Below are 19,117 nucleotides of genomic sequence, written 5' to 3'. Positions count from 1 at the left end.
CGCCCTCCCGGCCCGCGGCGCGGCGCGCTGATTGGCCGGCGCGGATTCGGGCAGCTTCCCGGGGGCGCCGCAGGCCGCACCACCCAGCCCTCGCACGGGGACGCCGGCGCGCTCTCCGGGGGCTTCCTTTTCCCTCCGGTGGTGTCCACGTTCTGCGTCCGCCAGGGTCCAGGATGACAATCCGACACCAAGGTCAGCAGTACAGGCCGAGGATGGCATTTCTGCGGAAGGTGAGCGCGGCCCCATCACCTGGGCCCGGGAGGGGCGCGGGGACCAACTCCGGGAAGTGCCGGCGGCGATGTGGGCAGGGGCGGGGGGCAGCCCTTGTGGTCTTAATAACCACAGGATCTCAGTTTCCAGGCTGCCTCTTGGTCCATGTAGGGCGGTGAGGAGCCCGTTACCAGAAGCTTCCTCCCCACTGGGGCCGCACTGTCCTGGGGGTGTTCTGCCCTCCATGCTCTTGTTCCCAGAGGCTCCCTGTAACCCCAGTGACCCACGGAGGGAGGGGGAGCCTGCACACCTGCACAGGAATGCACGGGGTATTGCCCTTCTTTCTTTCCCCGGCTCCCTTTCCAACCCCTACGGCCACTTCCGGGTGTCAGTCCTCCCACTGACACTACAGCGGTAGGTTTGACAGTTATCCCCATTTTACAGGTAAGGAAACTGAGGCGAGTAAGGACCAGCGCTGGAAGAACGGTCGGTGTGATACAGTGAAGCTGGTCTCGCTACGCTTCTAGGAACATAAAGTACAGAGTCTAGTGGGCAGGGGCTTCGGATTCTACTCCAGGAGCCGGGGAGGCCCAGCAGACCCTTGAATCTAAGACTGAAAGATGCTGCATCGGGGCTTCTGCTGGGCCCAGAAGAGGCGGAAGGAAGACCCAGGCGGCAGGAGCAGCGTGCGTCAGAGCAGAGGTGTGTGCGAGTCTGGTGTGTTTAACGCAAGTTGTTCCTTGCTGCTGAGATTTTTATACACGGGGAGTGTGAGGTCAGGCAGGCAGGCAAAGATACATGGTAAAAATCTCCTGTGCCTTTCAAAGGTGTCTGATTTTTCCCAAAAGAAGCCGCGGAGGAATTTGGAGCAGGCAAGCAATGTCAGATTCAAGTTCAAAAGACCACTCGGCTGTGAGCCAGAGGAATGGATGGGGTCACTTTTCCCTGAGCTTAGAGAGTTTGCTCAGGGTCCTCCGGTGTCCACTCCAAGTCCAGCTGCTTAGGAAATGACAGGCTTGTGACAGGGCTGGGGGGAACGGTGCTGGTCAGAAGGGCCCTTCTTTCTCCTGTGGCTCCCAGGCTGCCCTCTCGGGCCCAGTGCCACCCCTACGTGGTCGTGACCACCAGCCCCACGTCTGATTTCTTTTTGCACAGCCTGGTGATGGGCGCCCACCACGGAGGGTCCTGGGCTTGTTTAAGATGTGGCAGAAAGAGGTGGGGCATCCAAAGCCAGGAGCTTCACCTGGTGGAGTAGCTGATGACACACAGTGTCCGAAGAATGTGGCCTCCGGCACCTTCAGGGCTCTGTTCCCGGCCCAGGCTGTCATTTCCTGTGTCCCGGCAGCCCTGACCATCTAGGGGGAGGTGGGAAAAAACTTGCTGCAGCCCTCCGAAAAGCTTTCCTCTTGATTTAGGGAAACAGGTGGTCCTCGGCGAGGACTGCAAGGAATAGGGGTCATAATGAGGCTTTTGGGCTGATTTATTTATTTACTTATTGAAGTGCAGGTGATTTCTAATGTTGTGTTAGTTTCAGGTGTACAGAACAGTGGTACATACATATAATATATATGTGCATATATATACACATGTGGCCTTTCTCCGAGCCCCCCATCATCTCTGTGTTCTGTGTGCATCCCTCCTGCGGGTCTCCTTTCATCAGACACAGGAAAGACCCTCTGGCCCTTTCCCAACACACAGACACACAGACACACAGACACACACACACAGACACACACACACACACACACACCGAATTGACCCTGCTTTTTCAGATTCTTTTCCCTTACTCTATAAAATACTGAGTAGAGTTTCCTATGCTGTGCAGTAGGTCCTTGTTGGTTAGCTCTTTTATATACAGTAGTGTGTATATGTTAATCCTAGACTCCTAATTTATCCTTCCCCCCTTTCCCCTTTGGTGACCACAAATTTTTTTTCTATGTCTGTGGGTCTATTTCTGTTCTGTAAATAAGTTCATTTGTATCTTTTTCTTTATTTAAGTTTCCGTGTATAAGTGATATCATATACTTGTCTTTCTCTGTCTGACTTACTTCACTTAGTATTATCATCTCTAGGTCCATCCATGTTGCTGCAAATGGCACGATTTCATTCGTTTTTATGGCTGAGTAATAGTCCATAGTATATACATACACATATGTATACATGTACCACATCTTCTTTATCCGTTCCTGTGTCGATGAGCATTTAGGTTGCGTCCATGTCTTGGCTGTTGTGAACAGTGCCGCTATGCACGTTGGTGTGCATGTATCTTTTCAAATTATAGTATAGGGCTGGGCTGATTTAGAATTGCTGGTATGATTTATACAATCCTCCCACAACAAGCATTTATTAAGCACCTACTATGTGTCAGACATCGTTAGATGCTGGATAACAAAGACAGTGGGGCCGTGGTCCCTGTCCTCAAGTGGCTTCTAGTCTAGTAGTGGGAGGCGGTCACGTACACCAACCCTGTGGCACATCACAGGTGCAATGGCAAATGCCTGGAGGGTAGAGCAAGTACCCTTGCAGGCATTCACCTTATCCTGGGTGGAGTGTCACAGAAGTGTTCTGGAAGATTTGGTGGTGGCTTAGCTGGAGCTTGGAGGATGTTCTTGAGGCCGGAAGAGGACCAGGACACAGGAGGGACGTGCATAGCGCCGTGGATCTGTGGCCTGTGTGTTGTTGACTGGGGCCCAATGGCGATGGCCAACAGGCAGTTCTGTTTCTAGAGGGAGGCTCTGGAAGACTTGACAGTGGTTCTCAGTGGTTATTGGGGATGTAACAAAAGTTATATCGAGGCTGGATGCAGCTAAGAGGCCACATGGTGGGGGGCTTGGGCATTCGGGCTGTGGACGGCAGCGCTATAGTTGGGACACGAGCCCTTATGAGGAAAGAAAGATCACTGCTTACAGCTTTGCACAGCAAAGGGCGTGATGAGTCTTGTCGGCAGGGAGCCCTCTCTGGTTTATGGGAGCTCCGCTCGCTGAGATCTCGTGGAGAGTGACAGCCGCGTAATGTGAGGAGAAACCATGACTGTGGGCAGACGGATGTTGAAGCCATGGCTTCTGATACTTTTAGTGACTGGGTTCCTTGAAATGCTTGATGTCATACCTCAGTGAGCTGGAATCTGAGAGTGGAGATGCTAGGCCTACTGTGGGGTCTGACAGGCCAGCGATGACCTCTTGTTACAGCCGGGAAGCTGAGGCTGTGGTCTGGTCAACTGTGTGTGTGTGTGTATGTGTGTCTGTGTGTCTGTGTGTTGGGAAAGGGCCAGAGGGTCTTTCCTGTGTCTGATGAAAGGAGACCCGCAGGAGGGATGCACACAGAACACAGAGATGATGGGGGGCTCGGAGAAAGGCCACAGCATCATCCTTTCTGAAGAGCTTTAAAATCAAGGCAGGTTTTCTGTTGGTGGACAGAGTTTCTGCTTAAGAAAAGGAGGTGGCTGAGGTTGCCTCTCTGAGAGCCTAGGGGTCAGTCATATTTTTTTTTGCACTTTACATTTATTATAACTTTTTAAAAGGGAACCACTTAAGTGAATTTACCGAGGAAAATTATTCTGTGCCCTAACGGGAAGACTCCTGTCTGAGTCCATTGGAGCTGCTGTAACAAAATACCACAACCTGGGTAGCTTCCAAACAACAGAAATTTATTTCTCCCTCTTCTGGAGGCTGGAGGTCTGAGATCAGGGTGCCAGCAAGCAGGGTTGGGCTCTGGTGAGGACCCTCTTCCTGGTCGCAGACTTCTGGCTGTGTTCTCACATGGTAGAAGGGGCGAGGGAGCTTCCGGGTCTCCTTTTTACGGGCACTAATGCCACACATGAGGATTCCACCCTCGTCACCCCACCTACTGTGGGAGATGATTGCTTTGGGGGTTAGGTTGAATCTGGGGGGGACACAAACGTTCAGACCATGGTAACTCCCTAAGAACGTACATGGTGCACACATGTTCCCCTCTTCCTGGCAAACCGTTTGTGCAAAGTGGGCCCTCCCTCTGGAAAGAAATTTGTCTCTGTTGGGTTTTTGAAAATAGCTCTTGTTAATCCCCTTTGAAGGGTTTCAAATTCTTTGTAGATTGTTTTTTTTTTAACACAAAGGGAAAGGAATGAGCCTGCTGTTTTTTTGTTTTTCATCAGAGGCGTTTACATTTCTAACTGGCAGAGCAGGTAAAACACCTAACTAGCTCCCCCTGATTCTCTGCTCAGAAGCTGGGGGCTTCACCCAACGAAGTACAGAATTTTCAGGAAGAGTTGCGTATAACTTGCAAAGCTGTGAGGGAGAGGATGGAGCTCTAAGCCCTGTCATCAGAAATGAGCGTAACAGGTGTGTGTGCGTGTGTGTGTGTTGGGGAAGGAGTGACCCCCGCCGCCCCTCGGTCCCCGCCCGCGTCCGGGGGAAGCAGCCGCCCTCCGGCCACCTGTTGGGGTGTCCCGCGCCCCCTTCTCCGCTGGGAGCCGCTTGGTGCCCCCGTGGCCCGAGACGCCCCCAGGCCCCGACCTTGCAGGAGGCCAAGCGCTGCAGCTCCGAGTGGAGCGGAAACGCGTCATTTCCGTTCCAGAAGGATCCCGCGAGCCGAGAGCGCGTCTGTGCGGACGGGCTCACGCTGGGTCTTGCACGAGGAGCCCCGGGCGGCCCTGGGCCCCGGCCGGTCCCGCGGGCAGCTGAGGGGCCGGCGCTGGGCCCGGAGCGGCCGTGACCTTTGCCCCTGATCTCGGCCGCTTCTCGGGATTGTGGTTCTGCTGCCGGTGCCGGTTTAGCAGCAGGTGGAACTAGGACAGCCCAGCCCTCGGCGCTGATCTAGGACGTCGTGTGTCCCCCCTCCTCCCGCCCTGGGGACGTGGGGGGCCTGCCAGCCTCCGGGGTGGCGGGTGGCGTGTCTCCAGTTCAGGGCTCCCCGCTCTTTGGCTTGTAGGCAGCTGCCACCTCTCTGTGAGTTCCCAGAGAGAGAGAGAGAGGGAGAGAGCAAGCTCTCTGGTCTCTCTCCTCCTGAGCTCTACTTCTATCAGATCCAGGCCCCTCCCTTATGACCTCATTTCTCGTTAATAACTTCCGAGAGGCGCCACCTCCAAATACAGTCACATCGGGTGTTAGGGCTTCGATATATGAATTTGGGGAAGATGCCAACATTCAATCTGTAACAGAGGTAAAGCCTTTAAAGAGGTGATTAAGGTCAAATGATGCCATTCATTTGGGCCCTAATCCAATTTGTCTGGTATCCTAATGAGAGGAGATTAAGACACACGGAGAGACACCAGGGGCACCTGGGCAGAGGGATGTCCGTCTGCAAGCCAAGGAGAGAGGCCTCAGGAGAAAACAACATTGCTGGTACCCCGACCTCAGACTTTCCGGCCTCCAGAACTGTGAGAACATACATTTCCGAAGTTTAAGCCCCACGGTCTGTGGTATTTTGTTACGGCAGCCGGAGCAAACTAATACACCTATGAAATGATCGTCCAGGCCTATTGGGTCCTAGGTCTCTTTGCTCTTACGTTGCATACCATGCATTTTTATCCTCTCATGCCTTTGCACATGTTTGCTCCTCAGTCTGGAACGCCCCTTTTCTCAGTGGCAGAGGCAAAAAATTCTCACCCAATATCCCATGTGCTGTCTTAGAGCCAACAGGCTACAAGCAATAGTGATACGTGTGGTTTCCAGGCTAAAAGCATTGAAAGGCAGGTGCAAATTCTCCACTTTTGGTGTCTTCCCTGCACCGCGCTCGTGAAGGCATGTGGACCATGGATGGTAGCAGCCTGCATCCCTGAGTCATGGCGTTGAGGGAGTGCCCTGGACATTGCCAGGACAATGAATTAGCATTTGCATAAGAGAAACAAATCTTTGTTGTGTTAAACCTTTGTTACTGCAGCATAACCCAGTCTGTCCTGACTAACACACCTTCATTCACTGCTGGTTAAAATTGTCGTCTTCTAAGTTCCAGTTTAAATGCTGCTTCTTTCTTTAAAGCTCTTCTAAACCAACCTACCCCCAGTCACATCAATCTCTTTCCTTTACACTTTCACAGCGTGTGTAACTCATGTCAATTTGACACTTAGAGCTTAGTGATCCACACATAGCGTTAGTGACACAGAATGAATAAGACTGTGAATTCGGGAGCCAGACTGACTGCGTTCATATCTCAGCCCTGCCATGTATCAGCAGTGGGACTTTTGATGAGTTACTTAATCTTCCAGGACCTTGATTGATATTTGTTTTTCTAGGACCTGCCAGAGCACCTGGTACAATAATTAATTGTTCAATAGTACCAGCTTGCTAGCCTCCTTCTGTTTTGTCTTGCAGACTGAAGCATCAGTAAAAGACATGCAGAACCAGAGATGGGGCTCAAAATGCAAAGCCAGAGGGTCCTGTAATCAGGGGTCCTTGTGACTTAACAGGTGATACAGCCTGTAGCTCAGGCCAGGCCAGGCCTGGAACAGACTGCAGTTTTCTCCTACAAATTAACTCAGACTGGAGGGGTAGGACTCAGAGGGAGGAAGGAAAGATGCATCTGATCTTACTTCTGGAAACCACTTTCCCTGAGGTCACCGTTTTTAGGTGTGCACCAACATGGTTGATGATTGTTTTTTCTACTAATGTGATGACTTACCTTGACTCACTTGAGTATATCGCATCACTTGCATTCCTGAAATAAACCCTAGCTGGATGCTTGACTTTATTTGCTAGTAATTTATTTAGGATTTTGCATCTAATATTCACAAGTGAGGTTTTTTTCCCCCTCCTGACACCAACCAGTTCTCTAATTCTCTGACACCAACTGGGTGTCTAACAATTCAGCTCAATTTTGACACTGTCGACTGAAAGGAAAAAACGCACAACCTAAAAGTTGTGAGTTATGTTTTATTCTGAGACCTTACTGAGGACTATGGCCTGGGAGACAGCCTCTCACATAGCTCTGGAGAACATTCCAAAGAGGCAAGGAAGGAGTCAGGATATAGAGGAGTTTTTGCTGAAAAAAAAATTGTGTAGTCAAATGTCAAAAGATTACTGCTAATCACAAAAAAACAGACGCGTCAAGTAAATGATTTTAGTCCTTTTCTATGTATGGGAAGATGCAAGGATCTGGGCTCATTGAAATTCCTTAGATCTGCATCTTAACCCTCTGGGGCCAGTAGCCTGTTTTTCTGCATCCGGTGTTCCCCTCAGGGCAAAGCACCAGGGTGGCCGCAGTGCCGCAGTGGCTGACGACTTGGCCGCGGGCACCATTCTTTGCTTGCTGAAATGGCCGGCCACTTTTTTTTGTCTGAAATACTAATTACCTGGAGTTAGGTGTAGGGGGCTCAGTCCCACAAGACCACCCCCACTTCAGACACCAGTCCCAGGCTCAGGTCGCCAGTACTTCTGACCAACTGGCTGTAAACTGGGGGCTTCCACATACCCGCCCCCCACCCCACCCACCAAGTTTAGATATTTCGTCAAACGACTCACGGAACTCAGGGAAGTCCTTTACTTACTGCTACCGGTTTATTGTAAATGATAGGGTTCTGTAATAGGCAAATGGAAGAGAGGCATAGAGCAAGATATGGGGGTGAGGTAATGCTTGGAGCCTCCATGCTGTCACCGGGCAAGTCACCCTGCTGGTACCTTGATGTGCTCACCAACCCAGAAGCACTCTGAACCCTGTCGTGTAGGAGTTTTTATGGAGGTCTCATGATGAAGACACGATCGATTGAATCTTTGGCCGTCGGTGATTAGCTCAATCTCCATCCCTCTTCCCTCCCTACAGTTTAGGGGGCTGGGCTGGAAGTTTCAATCCTCATCAGGCCTCTTTCTTTCTGGTGACCAGCCCGAAGGGCCTCCAGGCACCAGCCACCCCATCAGCATACAAGAGACACTCGTGTTACCCTGAGATTCCAAGGGGTTCAGAGCTGTGTGCCAGGAACCTGGACAAAGGCCAAATATTTATTTTTATTATATCACAACGTGAGTGACTGGCCAGTGATTTTTCCTTCTTGTAAGATTCTAGTCCAATTTTCTATCAAGGTTATGTTGGCCACATAAAGAGTTGGGAAATATACTCTGTTTTTCTGTTCTCAGGAAGAGTTTGTGCAAGATTCGTGTTATTTAAATATTTGCGAGAACTAACTGGTGAAGCCATGTATGCTTGGAGTTTTCTTTGTGGGAAGTTCTTGAATAACTTCAATTTATTTATTAGATATTAGATATTAAAATGTTCATTTTCTTCAGTGGGCTTTGGAAAGCTGCATTTTTCAAGAAAATTTTCCTTTTCGTCTGAAATTTCAAAATTTTAGTGTGAAGTTTAAAAAATAATACGTTTATTAATCCTTTTGATGTCTGTAGGCTCTGTAGTGACATTCTTTTTCATTTCTAATATTGGGAATTTGTTTTGTTTTTGTAGGACGGTATTGTTAGTTTACCATTTAACGATATTTTCAAAGAGCCAACTTTTGATTTTGTTGATTTTCTCCGTTGTATATTTGTGTTCTACTTCACTGTTTATCATCTTTCTCATTTACTTCCTTCTATTTTCCTTATATTTAATTTGCTGTTCTTTTAATACATTCTTGAAATAGAAGAATAAATCACTGATTTCCAGCCTACCATTTTTCTAACGTGTACATTTTTTTTTGATGTCTTTCTTCCAATGAATTTTTTTTTTTTTAATATTTATTTGGTGGCACCAGGTCTTAGTTGCAGTTCTTGGGCTCCTTAGTCGTGGCATGTGAACTCTTAGTTGCAGCATGCATGTGAGATCTAGTTTCCTGACCAGGGATGGAACCTGGGCCCCCTACATTGGGAGTGTGGAGTCTTATCCACTGCGCCACCAGGGAAGTCCTTCTAATGTGTACATTTTTAAGGTTATAAGTTTCTCTCCGTGCCCTGCATTAGCTGAATCCTGTGAGTTTTTATATAAGTTACGTCTTTATTATCATTCAATTAAAAATATTTTCTAATATCTGGGGGTTTTCTTTAGTTTATGAATTATTTAGGAATATATTTTAAAATTTCCAGACAATGCATATTATCTTTTTATTACTGATTTCTAAGCTTAATTCCACTGTGGTCAAATAACATTCTCTGAATGATTTCAATGTTTTGAAATTGGTTGAGGCTTTCTTTATAATCCACTATATGGTCAATTCTGGTATATGTTTCACTTACACTTAAAAATGTAAATTCTGTCATTGTTGAGTACAGAATTCTACATATAGCCACCAGGTCAAGTTTGTTAATTGTGTGTTTTATCTTCTATATCCTGATTGGTCTTTTATCTGCTGGTTGTATAAGCTATTGAGGAAAGTGTGTTAGTTTTTCGCTATGATTGTGGATTTGTTTCTTCTTTAATTTTTGCTGTATGTATTTTGAAGTTATGTCATTGAATATGTACAGATCTGTGACTTGTTATCTTCTTGTTGGATTGACCCGTTATGATATTTCTTTAGTTCTAGTAATGCTTCTTGCCTTAAAGTCTTATTTGATACTGGTATAGATACACTTGATTTGTTTTTGCTAGGGTTTGTGTAATCTATCTTTTCCCATCCTTCTACTTTAATCATTCTGTCTCTGTATATTTAAAGTGTCTCTCTTAGAAGTTACATGTTTTCTTTTTCTTTATCCCATCTGACAGTCTTTTTCTTGTATTATTTAGTCCATTTACATATAAATAACTGCTGATATAGTTGGATTTATTCCTACTTTCTATTTTTTTTTTTCTATTTGGCTAATCTGTTTTATGTTCCATTTTTCTTTTTTCTTGCCTTGTGGATTAATACAATATTATCTCTTACTCTGTTCCCCACCCCAAACTTGTAGGTTATATGTTCTGTTATTATACATTATTTTCTTTTAGTTGTTATCCTAGAGATTAGACAATATGTAATCTTGTCTTATTTCTGTCTAATACAATTTATTACTTTTACCAGTTTCCCAGTACTGCTAGAACCTTGGACAACTTTAGCTTTCCTAAAAGTTTCTCCCTTTCCTCTTTTTGTGTTGTTTCATACATTTTTAGTTCTACACATAAATTTAACTCCACAAGACATGATAATTATTGGGTTGACATTTAATATTTATTACTAATTCCCCATATTTTTATCCTTTCTGGTATTTTTCATTCCTTCCTGCATTTCCATGTTTCTGACTAGGATGATTCTTTTTTTTTTTTTTTTAATGATTTTATTTATTTTTGGCTGTGTTGGGTCTTCGTTTGCTACGCATGGGCTTTCTCTAGTTGCGGTGAACGGGGGCTACTCTTCGTTGCGGTGCACAGGCTTCTTATTGTGGTGGCTTATCTTGTTGCGGAGCAGGGGCTCTAGGCACGCAGGCTCAGTAGTTGCAGCACGCAGGCTCAATAGTTGTGGCGCATGGGCTTAGCTGCTCCACAGCATGTGGGATCTTCCCGGACCAGGGATCGAACCTGTGTCCTCTGCGTCGGTAGGTGGATTCTTAACCACTGCGCCAGCAGGGAAGTCCCAAGGATGATTCATTTTCATTCTGCAGACCTATTGACAATGAATTCTCTCTTGCCTGTTGTGACCAGGAAATTATTTTTAAAATCTTTGCTGGCTGTTCTATGAAATTAATTAGCAGAAAAATTATATTTGGCCTTTCTCTTATGCCCCTTCCCTATTCAGACCGTTCTCAATCATAAAATTGGGGAACACTGTAATGCCTCTTATGGGGTGAAGGTCAAGGGCCTGAAAAACATCAATTGAGAATATATCAACAGATTGAAGGTGAGGGAGATCTCAGTAAAACGCATTTTGATTAGCATGTTATATGTACGTATATTTTAATCGAAATATAATATTCACTTAGAAAAGACAACATATACAGATCTTTCGAACATGTTTTCACAACCATGATTTTCACGGACAGAATGTGGTGCATATACTTTAAATCATTAAATTCTGTTTAAAGAAGCAGAATTTCGCATCGCAGGCACACGTTACTCACTGTTCAAGCAGATGGCTTCCTGAAGAAACCTATGTGACTTTGCACTATGTGGCCCTCTCCATCAGACCTCCCTGACGGCCCCAGCTGTGATCTTGCTTCTTGTCAAGGTGCCCTCCACAATCCAGTTCACCTGTGCTTCAGGCAGACAGAGACAGGGTCTCCCAAGCAACCTTCTGGCTTCCTCTGCCCCCAGGGAGGAAAGTCTCTGTGTGACCACGCAGTAGCCTATCTTTCTGCCCCAGGTGCAACTTCACGGAGGTCCAGCTGGATGGCGGCTGTAAACAGAAAAGATTGAACCAAGTCAGTTGCATTGTACTCCAGCTCGAGAAAGAATATGGGGCGAGCATCTCTGAAAGAGATGTTCAAAGAGATAAAATGGTTTATCTTGTCTCTAGCACCATGGATGAGAGTGCTTTTACCCAGGAAAATGAAGATCTAGCTAACCTGACAGGTACATCTGTAGGGTGAAGACACCCAATGCCATTCAACTTGGGTATCATTCTTGTTCTGATTCCATGCCACGTGTCTCCTATGTGATATACCCATAGTATATGAATCTGGACTCCCATGTAGATCTTCTTTCAAGAAGGAACACACTGTTGGTGAATAAAGTTTGCCAGCTGCCCGATAGTTACATTTTTCACTAGAAAGGAATTACCATACACGCCGGGTTTATACATTGGTCCCTTTTGAGTTTGGTTAGCATTAGTGTGTCCTCTGGAGCCCGGTTATCTCTGTGCGGACGGTGTAGGTTTCTGGCCCAACAGGACGGAGGACCAGACACTGGAACAAGGACACTGTAATGTCTTGTTACTGTTATGCTTAGGCGGGTCCTGCTTGAAACTGCAGGTTTAGTAACATACTAGTAAGTCACTTCAAAGCTCCCCTTGATAGAGGTTTGCACCAAACCCATGAAATTGCCTTAAGAGCTTCTGTTGTTACTTCAGCAGCTCAGTCATCGCGAACAAAGCTGAAGACAGTCCCTGTACTCAATTTTATTCTATAATGTTAGGGCAAGTTTCACGTGAACGTCACTTCATATATACATACAACATACTTAAGCGTTTCTTAGCTACATTCTGTTTACAGCAGGAAATGTTAATCATGTTTTACTCAAGTAGGTCCTTCAACAAATGTCCAAGGTTTGTCATTCAGAAGCCCTGAATTGTAGAATTTCCACTTGGAACGATCTGTGTTTTTCAAAGTAATTATTCCTATTGCTTTATGAATAATATGCTGACAACACGCTGATATACTGGCGCAGTGATGTTAAGATGTTATTTACTGTCCGTGATGTACGGAGGAGGAAGGGTGAGGAAGGTTCACTTCCTTTTCCAAATGTTAACAGCTTGTAGTACTTCATTATTTATGGACCAATTTCTCCAATGTCTGTAAAACTGAAACTCTCCTTACTGAAATCCAGTCAGGTGATTTTCAAAAAGTTCTGAAATATCTTTTGAGAAGTGAGAGTGACTCTTGCACAGGTCTGTGCTCACGTGAATGATTTATGTCAGCGTCTCCCAAAAATGTGTTCTGGTGAAAACCGCATTGGGGAGATATTAATAGGGTGTTACTCAAGTTTCTGTGGTCAAATGCTTGAGAAACGCCCGCCTAAACAGAGCTAGGTGAGTTCCATTACTGCAACGCTTCAGAACAATGTAATATTCTATCAGTAACTGTGGCAAGAGACCGCAGTTCAAATCCCAAACTTGTCCATCTTTTATCTTCCCCTCAGGAACACACTGCGGTGAAAGTTTCTTTCTATGAAACATTCCCCCAACACAATCTTATAGTGTCAGAGAAGGTAAATCCGGTTCACTAAAGAACATATGCCACAGTAGTCACACACAGTAGGACAGGATCACACACAGTAGGACAGGATCACATATGGTAGGACAGGATCACACAGTAGGATGGGATCCCACCCAGTAGGACAGGATCACACACAGTAGCATAAGATGATACATAGTAGGACAGGATCCCCCCCTGCAGGGCAGGATCCCACAGTAGAACAGGATGGCCGATACCATCCTCACTTTAAAATCGAGGGCACTGAAGTCAAAAAGTCTAGGCAGTCAGCACCTGTAGCGAGCGCGGTCCTGAAGAGGAAGAACTGCGGCCCGTGCTCCGCAGGGATCGAATCGCCAGGCCCACTTCCGGGCGAGAGCTCGGTTCTGAGCCTCACCCACCCCGCCCCCCGCCCGGGGGAGGCCGTGCCGACCTTCCGGGCCGCCTTGTCCCCCGGCGCCCCGCTCCTTCCAGGGCGCAGGGCCAAGTCAGGCGCCCCAAGTCGTCCCCCCGCATCTGCACACGACGAAACACGAAGACACACTTCTTTGTTTTAGCTACTTGGCTGTTTTTCACACAGGCAGCCGGTCGTTCTCTCAGATACACCAAGACAAGCCTAAATCACGTATTTTTAGGGCGGGTTTCACCACGGCTCAAGGAATTATAACGAGGAAACAAGTCCACAGCGCTGGGGGTTCGAGGGGCCGACCCCGATGCCCCACTTCGGGGAAGGGGCCCCAGACTTCCGGGGTCCGCGCCCCCCACCAGCTCCCCGTAGGAAACCCACACCCAGCTGGCACCCGGGCCCGGAGGGGCGGGGCCGGGAATGGCCGCCGGCGGAAGTCCGCCTCCGGGAGCCTGCGCTTCCTCCCTAGGACTTTGGAGGTATCCGCGCCTCTATGGTCTGGGCCGGGCCCGGCCCCTCTGCGGGAAGGGAGGGGGCGCTAGGGACCGCGGAACCCTTGACTGCCCTTTCGTGTCTGTGCGCACCTGGCAGCACCGCTAGCAGAGCGGCGGAAATTCCCCTTATCACGATGTTTAAAAATGGAGATGCAGGAGCACAGTAGGGTACCCCCAAACTCCGCATCAGTTTTCTAGCCGGTTTTTTTTACCAGTGCAGGTGCACATCCGTTTTTTAATGACGTGAAGTCTAGCTTTTATGCAATCACACGGCTGAAATGACGCTAAATAATTTTTTTAAAAAAAGGTTTTACACTGAAGTGCCTTTTGAACGTGAACCCCAGCCTGGGTGCTGGACCTGCGGCTCTTGTTTTCTTCTCCCAAACGCAGCCCTCTTCACCCCTAAAACGGCAGGGATGAACGGGCACACCTGTCCTTCCCTCCCACCGGGGCCCCCTCTGGCTCACCTGTGGATTCAGAGGGTCACCTTAACAACTTTGAGATAGTACCCTCTTATTTGGATGTTCTGGTCTAAAAAGGGAAAGCTATGCACGTACAAATACAGAATCTAGGAAAAATTAGAATTGTCTAGGTATAAGATATGTAATAGCACCCAACACAAACAAGGGCGTGATGAAATTAGTTCATTCTGGGCAAACGGAATGTAAATATGCAATCCTGCTGAAAAACTGCTTGGCGCTCTGTGTCAGAAGCCATTGAAGAAGTAAGTTCAGACTCTGACACATGAGATAACCATCTGTGGAAAACTCATCCCAGGCCAACAAACCGAGAGAGAGGAAAAGCTGCATTTCTGAAGTGACTCTACCATGGACAGCTGTTGATTTTGCTTGCCCAGCACCCAGTTTTCTCTGTTTCTGGTTTTAACACCATGACTTTTCTGTGGGAAACCAGCTAGCTCTCAGTGCACGACTGAGGCGGGCACAGGACGCAGTTCCTGGCCGATCCGAGGACCCTGGCATCGCATGGAGGTGAGGTGTGAAGTCAGAGGCCAGGCTGCCTGGGTCCCAGTCCTGGCTCTGCTCTTAATAGGGGCAAAAACTTCAGCTTGTTATTTTTTCTCTTTACTCATTAAAAAAATTTTTTTTAAATTTTATATTGGAGTAGAGTTGACTTTACAAGTGAGTCATATATGTACCTCTATTCTTTTTCAGATTCTTTTCCCATATAGGTTATTACAGAGTAGTGTTCCCTGTGCTGTACAGTAGGTCCTTGCTGCTTATCTACTTTATATACAGTAGTGTGTGCGTGTTAATCCCAATCTCTTAATTTATCTCCCTCCCCGCCTTTCCCCTCTCTTTACTCATTTGTTGCCTGGGGGTCTTAATAATAGACAGCTACTCCTAGGTTGTTGCGAGCCGTCAGTGAATGGGCAGGTACACTAAGGCCTGTTACGCGAAACCATTATGATTTCATCTGAGCAGGCTCTTACCACCTTTCTGTTCTTTCCTTTTCTTTTTTGCCTTCCACATACTCCCACACCATCCACTGCACTATCCCAGAATTATATTTTGTCTTTCTTTTCTACTGGAGACATCTTCAAGGCAGGACCGTGTCTTATTCACCTTTATACCACGGGTGCTTGACATGGTTCCCAGCCCAGAAACGGTGCTCAGTCAAAGTTTGTTGAACAAAACTGAATACTCCCTGACACAGAGCAGAGAATGCTGGAACAATGAGTGAAAATGTCATGAATCCTAGAGGAGAAACAAAAGGGAAATGGCAAAAACCACATGAAACTAGAACAGTTTTCTTAACAAAAGAGGTGTGATCCCTGGAGATGCAGACTCCATTTCTTCCTGGCCCTGGACTTGCTCTCTTATGGTGGGCAGGTGAGTTCCAGCAATAGACTGGTACCCAAGACTGACTTTCTGAATTCCTGCTTCTTTTTTTCTGCCTTAGAACCTATTTCTTCCCTTGGCGACTGGCAGGCGAAATAACCACCGCCTTCGAGGAAATCAAATCTACCCGCAAGATATCAGATACCACCCTGCAAGCCCAACATTCATGTGTAAAACTTCACACATACGATGCAGAGTGAAGAGTGTGCTTAAACGGGCAGGCTTCCTTAGGTGCATGGAAGAGGTGGATCGGGGCAGCCAGAAAGCCCTTTCTAAGGGGTGATTGCCCGGCCTCTGAAGGTGATATTGGTTGAGTGATACCAGCCATACAAGACTCCCTTGGCACCACACCCATCTGAGACTCAATAATTCTCAGAGTCGGAAGAGATGCAACCATTGAGTGTAGTGTAGGTCTTGTCTACAACATCCTAGATCATGGCCTCTTAAGCTGCAAATATTCCAATGACTCCCCGTTCCCTGGTCCATGAGATTACCTCTGAAGTTTCTGGAACAGTTTTGGTTGCTATGAAGTTTTTTTGTTGTTGGTGGTGGTTTTTTTTGTTTGTTTGTTTTTGCGGTACGCGGGCCTCTCACTGTTGTGGCCTCTCCCGTTGCAGAGCACAGGCTCCGGATGCGCAGGCTCAGCGGCCATGGCTCATGGGCCCAGCCACGCCGCGGCATGTGGGGTCTTCCCGGACCGGGGCACGAACCCGTGTCCCCTGCATCGGCAGGCAGACTCTCAACCACTGCGCCACCAGGGAAGCCCCTAGCTGCTATAAAGTTTTCTGCTCAGTCTTTATGTAACGATGCTCCAGTTCAGGTTTTGCTAATCCTTAGCAGTTTTTGGTGCCGCCAAATGCATCCCACAGATACAGAAGGATCTGCACCTCCCGTCCAGTGATTCTGTGGTCACTGCTGTCACATTAACACATTCATGTAACATGTTACATTATTCAACATGTAAATAAGGAGTATTTACACCTCAGAAATTGGCAGTGCCACAGTCAGATCTACCCCCGCCAGAACCCAAACCCAAACCCAGAGACCGCTGCTCACAAGCTGCTGGCTGACCTTATTCTTGGTGAAACTCATCGATTAGCAGGGGATGTAAGATGTTCACCAATGATGTCCCACCCAAATTTGTGCGTGAAAAAATGCCACGGGGATGGCACCAACTCAGTGGTGAAGGAATGGGGAGGAGGGAGGTGTCAGCAGAACACCTGGTGGGAAAGACCTGGGGGGAGAAAATCCACCGCAGGCTGGTGAAAAAGCAGACTTCAAGGCTGGCGAGAGAAAGAAACTCCATGTTGAGGGGCAGTGACACTGCAGGTGACAGTTCACATCGGGCCAGACTGGGAGAGAATTAATTTTATTAGGGAGGCGATAGGGAGCCGCTGAAGATTTTTGAGAAAGAGAGGGGGCCTCATAATAGCAAAACCTGGGGAAAATTATTTCTCTGAGCTTGCGCTTTAGAAAACTGAGGTATAATTCCCATACCGTTACAGTTCACCGTTTTCAAGTGTACACTTCAGTCCTTTTAGTCTATTCACAAGGTCGTGCAACCATCACCACTGTCTAATTCCAGAACATTTTATTATCCCCAAGAAGCAACTCCATACTCATTAGCAGTCACTCCTTCCTCCCCTAAAGGTTTGCACTTTTTACAAAACACCAAATTTGGTTGTCTGTAAGGTGACTTGAGTTTGACCCCAGGAGGGCTGTGTACCAAGGATAAAGAGGGAAAGGGAAAGAGCAGGACTGGCTTTTCTAAGGTTCAGGTGATGTAACCAGACATTATCTATCTATCTATCTATCTATCTATCTATCTATCTATCTATCTATCTACCTACCTACCTAGAAAGAGAAGAGAGAGAGAAGAGAGAGCAGTATTAGACCCACACATGGGAGCCAAGAGCATGGGTGAAGTTGATCTTCACATGCAGCATCTGGGTGATGTGGAAGCAATGGATGTCAGAAGAAAATTCTTTTTTTTTTTTTTAACATCTTTATTGGAGTATAATTGCTTTACAGTGGCGTGTTAGTTTCTGCTCTATAACAAAGTGAAATCAGTTATACATATACATATGTTCCCATATCTCTTTCAGAGAAACTTCTGTAGTAACGAAATATAGAAATGATCCCTGAAAGTATAGTCTTAGAAGAAAATTCTTGCATGGGCTAATATTTTTATTTCCTTGGCATCTCCTGTAGCATTCATCTTCCTGTACCCTTCCAGACATTGCTGTTCTGGGGAAACCAAGGGAAAGAGCAGAATGTGCAGGAGCTTTGGAAAATCCCTTGCTGTGGAAAGCCCTAAGAAAGGCACTTGCTCTCCGTGGACAGAGGTGGCTGCTGGGGGCAGGACGAGGGGCTGGGAACCCAGGGTTTTGGAGGCTGAGCCACCCCACCGGCAGGGGGAGCACCTGAGCATCAGTAGAGGACCCTCGCTGGCACGCTTTGGGTTTAAAAATCCTTCGCAGGATGGGCATGTTTGACAGAAGAGAAGGATTTCAGTACGATTGATACAGATGGGGTGCACGAAGTAATACATTTTCTTGGGGTCTCTTCTCCTAAGGTGGGTCCCTCTTGCCCCTCTCCCCCAACCCTCCCCGATCACGTGTGGCAGGAATGGTTGGGGGCACGTCCATGGTGGCACCCAGCTCTTCGGCTCTTTTGAATGTCTGCCACGTGGAATCCCGTTTTGGGGTGGCTGGTCTAAGTCCAGAGAGGCCTCGCTTTGTAGGGAGCTCTAACTCCCACCCTGCTAGGGCTTCTCTGGTGGCGCAGTGGTTGTGAGTCTGCTTGACGATGCGGGGGGACACGGGTTCGTGTCCCGGTCCGGGAGGATCCCGCTGGGCCCATGAGCAATGGCCGCTGAGCCTGCGCGTCTGGAGCCTGTGCTTCGCAACGGGAGAGGCCACAACAGTGAGAGGCCCGCGTACTGCAAAAAACAAACAAACAAACAAACAAAAATCCCACCTTGCCAGCCTTCAGGCTGATTGAGCTGTGTATTTATTTATGTTCACTTATTAAAGTCATGTGAACTTTCAAATTGGAGGGAAATTTTGAATTCATCAAGTCGGGCTCTTTCTTATTACTACTGAGAAAGTAGAGACTTGGGGAGATTAGGTAACTTGATCAGATTCACCCCTCCCACTAATTCAGGGCGACAGAAAGCAGGTCGGGGGTTGCCTGGGGACAGCGGGGGGGCGGGGATCACAAAGGACATAAGGAAACTTCAGGGGGTAACAGATGTGCTCCCCGTCTTGACCGTGGGTGTAGTTTCACGGGGGTATACATGTATCGAAACTCATCATTGTGCACTTCAGATACACGCAGTTTAGTGTATGTCAGTTATCCCTCAACAAAGCTGTTATACAAAGTCTCACATCCGGTGAGAGGCTGAGCAGGGACCAGAGCACAGCCTGGAGGCCT

The 19,117-nt window shown here is 47.4% G+C and overlaps 1 protein-coding gene and 1 pseudogene across 1 annotated transcript in view; one reads left to right on the top strand and one right to left on the bottom strand.

Annotated features, from left to right (window-relative positions):
* The first annotated feature begins 151 nt into the window (after positions 1-151).
* Positions 152-19,117, top strand: part of RGS9 (regulator of G protein signaling 9) — an 88,098-nt gene continuing 69,132 nt past the window's right edge. Inside the window, exon 1 of the mRNA XM_024760572.1 lies at positions 152-230. Within this exon, the coding sequence (XP_024616340.1) occupies positions 174-230 (57 nt within the window). The 5' untranslated portion in view covers positions 152-173. The remainder of the gene's footprint in view (positions 231-19,117) is intronic.
* Positions 17,758-17,839, bottom strand: LOC112410551 (uncharacterized; annotated as a pseudogene).

The sequence above is a fragment of the Neophocaena asiaeorientalis genome, unplaced genomic scaffold, assembly GCF_003031525.2.
Source record: "Neophocaena asiaeorientalis asiaeorientalis breed wild unplaced genomic scaffold, Neophocaena_asiaeorientalis_V1.1 scaffold30, whole genome shotgun sequence".
Taxonomy (NCBI): domain Eukaryota; kingdom Metazoa; phylum Chordata; class Mammalia; order Artiodactyla; family Phocoenidae; genus Neophocaena; species Neophocaena asiaeorientalis.
The sequence above is the reverse complement of the archived record's forward strand: the minus strand, read 5'-3'. Positions and strand labels throughout refer to the sequence as shown.